The sequence below is a fragment of the Suillus clintonianus genome (genome assembly GCF_016758775.1).
Source record: "Suillus clintonianus strain FC179 chromosome Unknown DEU56scaffold_23, whole genome shotgun sequence".
NCBI lineage: Eukaryota > Fungi > Basidiomycota > Agaricomycetes > Boletales > Suillaceae > Suillus > Suillus clintonianus.
Window position 1 is genome coordinate 214,909 of NW_024539247.1, and position 9,133 is coordinate 224,041.

The 9,133-nt window shown below is 49.6% G+C and overlaps 3 protein-coding genes across 3 annotated transcripts; all 3 read right to left on the bottom strand.

The window, feature by feature from the left end:
- Window positions 1-42: 42 nt before the first annotated feature.
- DEU56DRAFT_754735 (uncharacterized protein) lies at window positions 43-2,067 on the bottom strand (the record flags this gene model as incomplete). The annotated part of the gene is made up of 9 exons (XM_041349845.1): window positions 43-261; window positions 315-317; window positions 403-515; window positions 543-821; window positions 862-987; window positions 1,067-1,460; window positions 1,547-1,676; window positions 1,731-1,908; window positions 1,950-2,067. 9 exons carry the CDS (start codon window positions 2,065-2,067, stop codon window positions 43-45), a joined length of 1,560 nt encoding a protein of 519 aa, XP_041210158.1.
- A 2,547-nt stretch (window positions 2,068-4,614) lies between these two features.
- On the bottom strand, window positions 4,615-5,586 carry DEU56DRAFT_793991 (UPF0220-domain-containing protein). Its single transcript, XM_041352786.1, has 3 exons — window positions 5,333-5,586; window positions 4,998-5,273; window positions 4,615-4,939 (listed from the first exon to the last, which is right to left on the bottom strand). Exons 1-3 carry the CDS (start codon window positions 5,450-5,452, stop codon window positions 4,778-4,780), a joined length of 558 nt encoding a protein of 185 aa, XP_041210159.1. The 5' UTR covers window positions 5,453-5,586; the 3' UTR covers window positions 4,615-4,777.
- A 643-nt stretch (window positions 5,587-6,229) lies between these two features.
- On the bottom strand, window positions 6,230-8,461 carry DEU56DRAFT_261385 (uncharacterized protein). Its single transcript, XM_041345344.1, has 3 exons — window positions 8,034-8,461; window positions 6,995-7,953; window positions 6,230-6,940 (listed from the first exon to the last, which is right to left on the bottom strand). The coding sequence occupies exons 1-3, from the start codon at window positions 8,068-8,070 to the stop codon at window positions 6,359-6,361; spliced, it is 1,578 nt and encodes a 525-aa protein (XP_041210160.1). The 5' UTR covers window positions 8,071-8,461; the 3' UTR covers window positions 6,230-6,358.
- Window positions 8,462-9,133: the final 672 nt, after the last annotated feature.

Consider the following 9,133-nt stretch of genomic DNA (forward strand, 5'->3'; position numbering starts at 1 on the left):
AGGACAGATTCTCGCCATGCTCTATTCTTGATACCTCGATTGTCAATTTCCTGCATGGGCATAATTCGTGATGGAAGAACCTGACAGGAAAGTAACAGCCCGTAACTCTAACACCGCGTGATTCTGAAACCGACGAGAAGGCCGCATCATGATATCTATGACCGCGAGTCCAGTTAGTACCCGGAGTCGGCCAAGCTCTTGGAGAACTGATGGTCGTTGTGTTGTTTCCCGCAATGAAACGACAATCTTGTCCATCCGAGGCTATGAGACTGGTTCAGCTACTGCGTCGTGATTTGTCGCAATGTTTCACGTACGTACTGCATTAGGTCAGAAGTGAGTCAAAAGCGCTCAGTCACGGCGTGTAGTTGAGTATCCGAGAACAGCGATAAGTCCATAGCTTACCGTCTGATTTGCTCGCGATAGCGGATCACAGTCGAGGATAGAAATTATCAGGGGGTTGTAACGAAAGGGTTGGACAGAAGAGTGACAGTAAAACACTGTTGATTGCCGCGCCACTATCGTATACAAATATCACTGCTTACAGACCACCACTTTCCACCATGCGTGAAGCAATTCGTTCTCGCTCAGCGACGTGATCAGGATGAGCTTCCCGAGCACGATGATAATCAATACACAGCTGCGTCCTTCAGCGTCAGGGTCTTGAATTCCTAGCGCCCTCTTGATTTTCGCCGTGAAGGTCTCTTCAAACTTGTGGAACCAGACCATGTTCGGGACGTGCCCCGCCTTCAATTCCTTTCCCGCAATGTCGTACACCTTCGCGAGTATTTCGGCCTCGCTCTGACGCTGTTGGCTGCGAATATCTCCGCGACATACAATCCATTCTAGATGTTAGGACGGAACTTTTCGGCTCCTTCTCGTCAGTGCAGTCCTCGCCAATGTAGTTCTCATCGGCAGTCTTGCTTCGGTTGGCGATTTCGAGGCGCTTGTTAGAGGGTACATCATCAGAGCCGCGTTTGTTATTTGTCGCTCGGGCACAAGTATGGGTTGTGCTAAATCGCGCGAAAGTCAGCAATGAAGTAGTCGGTGAACCCTCTGGGTGACTTACGTTCATTCAATGGCTTGTTGGAGCTTCGAACAGCCGAAGCCATTGGCTCAGCAGATTTCTTCGTTGCCTTCCGAAGGTTCAAATACTTGAACCCTGGCTTAGGGAGAGTGCATTCCGTCACTTGGTAGTGCAATGCTGGAGGAGCTAGGGTACCGCCCTTGCTTTTGAACTCCACGGTTGATAGAACATTGATCCATTTGAAGTTGCGGTCGGGCTCGGTCGGCACTTGGTTCACGTAAAAATTAGCCTCTGTCTTTTGCTCGTCGGTACCATTACTACCATTCCCCAGGCCCTTCCCCTTACCATTACACCCGCCATCCTTCGCCACCCCCTTCGCCGCTTTCCAAGAGACGAGAACGATGTAAAGCTTGGCGTTGACGGTAGGCCCAGGTGCCTTTGGATGATGTTCTTGTCGTTATGGCGAAAGAGGATGTCGGTCTCGTTGTCGCTCGGAGAAGCAGGTAGTCCGGACAAATCCACGTCGCTCAATTCGAAGGGTGCAGCATTGGCCGGCCGCCGCACGCAAAAAATGCTCGCAAGACTGTGGCTACGGTGCAATTGGTATTGGACAAAGGCATCAAGCGCTCCTTTCACACCGTGTGAACCGCCACTGACAAAGCAGTCAAGTTAATGATACTGTAATTTCGGGCGTATGCGCCTTTACAGAATCTTGTCCAGCACGGCTTCAAGGGAATCTTGAAGTAATTTCGACTTCTCTCTGCTGGGGCACTCCTCGAAGAGCCTCGAAGCCACAAAGGAGCTGCTGCAGCATTCCGGCTGCATCGGATTCTTTGTAGTTGTCGGCATCCCAAGCGATCCATGGTCGGACATCGTCAGTGACCCTGAGTGCATGACGAGGTTCAATAATTGACGCATAGAGTACTGATGTGTTCGCCGACAGCGGCAAAGCCAACTGCAAGTGGCCTAGACTTGAGCACGGATTCAGAATGAAGGCTGCGAGGAGGTGTCGTTGGCGCAGTGGCGCCAGCACTATTGACCATGATGACAAGAAGGAAAACAAAGTGAATTCGTTGAAGGCAAGAAATCGCAGATTCAAGTTGAGGTTCGCTTTTGAGTCAGAACAACGCTATTTTCTGACATGATTCAAGGCCACAATCGACACTTGGAACTTCGAAGGTTGATGGTAGAATGCAGGTAAGATTCACAGAGAGCCGGACGAGTCACGGTTAACGTTTACAGAAGGTTCACATCGTATTGAGTCACTGCCACAATTTTCAACTTTTTTCGATGGCGCCCACACACGCCTATATGCATGATTATCACTTCAAGTATTTTTTTTGTTCTAGGCGCCAAAATATCTAAGATTTGGGGCTAGCCTGAAAGAAGTCGAGTCTGCAATGGGCATCACTACCGATCATGCATTAAGTCTCGATGTCGGCCACCGCCGCGCCGCCGTGATTCCTCCAACGAGCATGATCGCAACCTTGTTCTTTTGTTTTAGCGTGTTGGCAATACCGCTGACAGAGGGGTCAAATTTGCAGATCTGTATCACTAACAAGATGGCATCAGATTCCAAATCTGCCATCCTCGCCCACAGCGCCACTGTGATTTCTTCAATTAGCAGAATCGCGACTGCAGTGAGTCAAATCAATTTGTCTATCTTGATCTACGAGCCTATCCTATTGATTGCTGTTGTTCGTCTCGGGTATCATTAAATGAACACCCATGATTTTTTTGGCGGTCCGCCGTAGCATTATTGGAACAGATCCAGCCCGTTCCGTGACCCTGGCGAAGGCTAGTGGGCGCAATACTCAGGAACGACCTTCATTCTACCAAGGTCTGACTACGGGAGACTACCATTACGCATCAGACTTCGATGGCGCCACTTTCTTGCCCACAGCGCTGCTACCGAGGATAATCGCAACTCCAAGTGAGTCAAATGCCTATTCTTGTATCTATTGTATAACGCCGCGAGCCTGACATTATTACTATTGTTCGTTATCGGCATGTCTAGAACGAAAAACCGCGGACGATTTTTTTGGCGTTCCGCTGCAGTGCCTGAATGAGGAACAAATTCTTGTAGCCAATTTCCACCCGTTGGGTGGCGTACTGCTTCGCGAAACAGCCTGAGGCTCATCACCACCCAACATACAGATTGCCAACCAGATTTCGAAGTCGCCACCCTTGCCCACAACGCCACTGTTGACCATTCTTGTATCTGCTCTATGAGACTCGATATTATTGCTAAATTTCTTCATTTACATGTGTGGCTAAATGAGCATCCAGCAAGAACAAGGTCTTGTTTTTGTCTGGCGCTCCGCACTGAGTGTCTGAAAACATTCTTACAGGAAAATCTCACCCGTTCGGTGACCGTCGCAAAGGAGTGGCGTGCAAACAGACTGTTTAGACTGGCAACCAACTTGTCTGTGGCGCGAACGAACGCTCGCCCAGCTGGTCACCACTCTAGTTAGCCATCTTGGTTGTCCTGTAATCGGCTACAGTATCCATTTAGCATACGTGCGCTGCGTTGGCTCAGTCAATGTGGTTCTGACCAATGGTACTATGCATCATGATTTGCAATTGGTTAGTGCGGCGATCTGACGGTAGATCGACTTCAGGTCAGCTATTCCGCTTTCACATATATCGACTGACTCTATGCAATGACGAGGTAGCTCAATGGGTGAGAATTTTATCTATGATGTCGACGGTGTTCTTATCAAGTGCTTAGGGCTCGCCAAAAGAACTCACCTTTGACTCGTGCAATCTGTAAGTGATTTTGTCTTCAGTAGCTCTACGCTTAACATGTCAATATTATATGCAGAGGTTCGATGGATCTGACAGCGAGTATCTGAGCCCAGGTGTCTGTCGCGTTTTGAGCCCTTCCTCGCGCACGACCAATCCTGCAAAATCATCGGTATCGACAACCTGGACACGACCAGTGTAAATGGCTGGTCACACTGGCGGGGCGGTAGCACTGCTCCTCTTTGTGAATAATCCTCTATCGTAGCAGCTAAACAATTAACTATCAAGCTAGTCAGTCCCACAGAGATTGTTTGCTTCTACGGAGATCTAATGCTAGATCAACGTCCGGTAAGTTATTCTGCTCTCACTGGTTTATGCCAATCAGTCGATACCTCTCACCAAGTGATCACAAGTTGCACGAGATACTGTCAGAGTCCGTTCGTGATGTATAACGCTCAGTACATATATGCTCGGACGCTTTGTTGGCTACTTTCCTCAGGGGCTATGGAGGGACTAACTCAGGCGTGTTTTTCATTCTGAGAGCTAGGAAAAATTCACTTGATATTCATGAAGGTTGTTATTTTTACTGGTAATTTTTACTGGGAACTGATGTATTGAATGTGTGTACGACGTTGGAGACTCGAATTTCATTCCTTGACGACAAGACCTCAGGCCTCAGTAATCGAGATACCCTTGCGAAATCTTATTTTCTGGGTTCTACCCAGTTGTTCAGCCTCAGTGGTCGACTATCTGATCTGTCATTGCGCGTCTGCCATGTACTCAGCTCTATCAGAGAACTTCGCGACTCCCCTCATCTTGAAGTCTGAAGGGTCTAACAGCGAAGACTCGGACACTCGAACGTCCCCGCCGGCCGTCCGTCTAAATGTTGTTTCCCGAGTTGCCGCCCACCATCATACCCACCAATAAATCGCAAAAAAAACATACATATTCAAAGCTACACTGAAACAATTCAACAACATCAATAAAAGTCGTCGTATCTGCCATAGCCTAAAGCGTAAGGCTATAATCATATTCAGTCTGCACACTCTGAGCAATCCAAAGCACAACTGCCGACAGCATCAAAGCCACGTTCTGCGATACGTTCGCATAACCGTAGTATGTGAACTGCTCGGGGTAGTCATTCATGATGTATTTCAGCACGAGGAGGGACTAAAAGGAACAATTGAATATGAATATTTAGTGGTTTCAAGCAAAGGTTGAGGCTTACCACGCTCCCCGCTAATCCACCAGCCATGAAAGCAAACCCGATGAACAGGAAAAGCCGCGCCCTCCACACAGCCGAAGAGTCTCCATAATCATCCCCTCTAATCCTATCCTTGTCGATCAAGTTGATAATGAGCATGCCAAGGAGCGAGCAGATGCCTGGCACCCAATCGACGAACTGCACATGCACGGGAGGCGGGATTTGGGGATCCTCATAAGGCGGGTGAGCATGTGCAGACAATATAGCAGCGTCGAGGAAAGTCCAGTTTGCAAGTGCGAACTGCGCAAGGGCATGCAAGTTAGCATCAGGGTAAGTAGGTTGAGAGGAAGCGCACAGACCAAGGCGCCTGCGAGGTAAATACCAATTGTCCGGCGATGCTTTCCCAAGTTCAAGTTGAGATCTGGGAACGGGTTTAAACACACCCTGCGAGGGTCATAGTCTGAGCGAGGAAGCGACATGGGTGGTGGGGACAAGTCTTGAAGTTACAAAGTCATTTGCTGTGCTGGTCACAGGCGGTTATCGGATCCGTGGGAATTCGCTTGTTCCCGCAGTCAGGTAACTTGAGCGCGACCAGTAAACCGTATTACGTCGGCTCTCATTCAAGAAAGTTTAATCCTTCAGGGAACTGCAGGTAATTTGGGGTACGACATCCAGAAGCCTACAGAATTAGTACAAGGCCTTGGGTGTGCGCACTGCGCAAGCCAAGTGTACTTTCTAAATCACAAATCTTGGGGTTAGGGTTAACACGTTTCCTCAGAAACCGTCTCCGTGGACACCTCATGTATATATCATGTAGTTGACACCTCCAATGATCGTACCTCTTCCAAAAAGCCAGAGTAAAACGTTCACGGGAATCACCCGTCCCCTCTTTCTTCCTACCACAATCAAAGGCACTTGCTCCGTCAATCGTATTTAAATTCAAATCCCTTTCAGCACACGTTCACAGTGGCGGGGTCTCCAAAGACTGCATTCTGCTGCGCAACTCGGTAGGTACAAAAGCATAATACTCTCCAAATTTACAACAACAGGGTATCTTCGTGACGTGCGAGGGGTGTGGTATGAATGGGGAGGGTGGGGGGAATACGTAAAATCGTCAGGAGTGGACATAAGTGAGGGATGGTGGGTAGCGCACGAAGGGTATTGTGCGCAGAATGGATGTGAGTTTGTATGCACATAAAAACAAACGTATGTATGACTACAGCTAATTCAACAACATTGTATCCACAGAAACCAAGATCAAACACGGAAGAAAAAGTGGCCCGCGTGTGGACGTGGATGCGGATGTGATGGAGAGGTGGTTTTACAAGGTGTCCGTATAAAAATGTCCCCAAGGCCGATGACGCCAGCATACATCGGTTGAGCGATCAGAATCCGGCAGGTGCTACGAGCATGTTTTCAAAATTGAACATCTGCTCGAACGTCTCGTGCCCTTGTGCTTCGAGCGGATATTGGTTTGCCTCCATTGACGATGCGTCATAGGAGCCAGGGGCGTAGTCTATGTCGAATGCCGACTGGTGCTGGCTCATGGACGCCAACTCTCCCCCGCATCCTGGCATACCAAGTTGAATTGGAGGGATAGCGTTCAGGTCGAACTCGTCTCCAGCAAGAAGGTCGCCATGACTCTCCCACGCACCCTGTCCTTCCCAAGAATACGACTGGGAGTACCCGAAGTGCACGTTATCCAAAGGCGATCCAGACATTGGCGAATCTATTTCCGCTTCATTCATGCAGTCAAGATCATGGGACGCATCGTGGAACGAGAATGCGGCAGGCATGCAATTGACGGGCGTATAAGGGCCGGTATGCGGGCCGGATGACCCGGACTCTATTGACGACGCTGGCGAAACCATCTGTTGGCTGGCGTGGAGCATGGACATATCGGTGGAAATCGACAGTGGATGGGGTGCAGAGGGGTTCTCGAACATCCCGTGATAGAATCCATTGGCCTTGGGTGCGATTATCAGCCTGAACACGAGGTCGGACGTTATTCGGGTACTCACATCAAGGCCTGCCATGTAGGCGTTAGGGTGCGAAAACTGCTGTTGGGGCAAGAAATCGAACTGTGATGCTGACGAATTCATTCCATGGTCTGGATGCGACGAGCGGCGGCTGATCATTGGCAACAGCGACGGCGATGTGGGGCACGAAGGCATGTAAACCGTCGGAACTTGAATCCTCTGCTGAGCAGGTGGGGGAGTAGGAGCGGACGCAGAACGGCCGTGCTTCATCACAGTCGGAGGCGACAATGGAAGCATAAAGGAGATGCTACTCTCACAGTCTGTCTCGTGCTCAAACTCGCCCCGCTTACTCTTCTTCCCCTTCTTGTCCTTCGATCGCTGAGGGCGATAGACGTAATTCGGGTACATCTGCTCATGCTCCTTCTTCTTTTCCTTGGCCAGCTCTTCCCAGTACAGACGCTCCTCGGCAGAAAGCGCCTTCCACTGTTGACTGATCGTTTTTGACAGATCTGCCTGTCGCTGCTTCTTCGTTGGGGCGTCAGCGTATGCTGCTGATACCGCCTCCTCCTGAGCCTGTTGGCGCTCTTCACAGCACTTCCTGCGAAAGAGGATGAAAGCATTTTCAGGGCGCTTGATATAGTCTTCGTCGCCCTTTCTTGGTCTACGCTCGATGTCGCTGCATATCGACGACTTGCGGCGTTTGTGCGATGATGGCGATGCAGGTCCAGAAGATAAGGTAGTAAATGATGATGTCGAGGAAAAGACCGAGGTCGATCCTGATGAACTGGATGATGAGGGAGATACAGGGGAAAGAGTGCGAAGGAGTGTGGGGCGTGAAGGGGTGAGCGTGAGCTTCCGGAGATCTGGCTCAAAAGGCGAATTTACAGGCGACGAGTAAGGACAGGTTTCGTTTTGGTCAATAGGGAAAGTGAAGGCGCGCGGCGTCGGAGAAATGATGGCCAAGGTTGGGGGCTGGATGGCGTCCGTAATCACTTCAAGTGCTGTTGGGGGAGATAGAGGTGAGTGACTGGGATCGTTATCTGGGGAGACAGTGAGCTAATTGTTGAATAGAGGGGCTTACATTGAGAAAGGGTATCGTGTGTGCGGAACGCAGGCATGATTGTTCTGTCTCGAGGACTGGAACAATGGCTGCTAAGGTGAGTGAACGGTTCTGAAGGAAGGGGGAATAATGAGAAAGAAGAAAGGAGATGGATGAGGATTGGGTTGAATAATAGGTTTCGCTAGGCGTGTTACTGAACTGTTTTTCTTTGTCTCACAAAGCGCGCTATCGAGCAAACAATTGGGCGAGTGGGGCACACAAAGCGAAAACAATACGGACCGCCCGTTATATACCATGATCAAATCGAACATCGAAAAGTTCCGTTGAACTTAAAACCTGCATCCGTTTGGAGGTTGACGCTTTGACCGTATTGGGATACTTTCATTTCGCGGTACTCCGGATTTGGAGGAAACAATGAGAGGGAAGCATCCCTCCGCTTATGCAATAGACACCCATGCTTTGTAGGATCACATCCATTTCGTAGCCAAACACCGCATAAACAGATTTCTTATTGTCTTTTCGCCGAATTCGCTGTCTTCCTCGGCCGGCGATATCCCCCCAGATGTACATCTGGCTATCTAATCACAGATTATTGAGCCCGCTTTTCCCTCCCCTTATCTCAGTACTGACTCGCTTGTACCCACGCAGAACTAACCTGCCGTCTTCCCGCGGCATCATGTGTCACCCTCCGCCGACGGTTCCGTCCCCGTCCCTATCCATATTCACGGACCACACGAATATCCAACCTACGATACTGACCCTTCACGTTTTCACATGCTCAAGTTCTATTCTCGGATTTCTCTCTTCCTCGACGTTAAAGATTCCATTTGAGGCATCCAAGACCCGTGAACTTGTTATACCATCCTCAATTCGGCAAGTATGAAGATTGACTCGACTTCATATTTCGAGGGAAAGGAAGGTCTGGCTAGATTCTACGGAGACCTGCGTGGTGGCTATACATTCGTCGTCCCACTACGATCCCACTTCTCGGTCGTAGCATCGAATCCGGTGGCGTTGGAGTTAGACTAGCGAAAGCTATTTTTCCTTTCCTCTTCATATTTCCGTTTCCTGTCGGCCAATCAAACATACCGCGCCCTTGTCCCGCTCCCCTGCGGGTCACG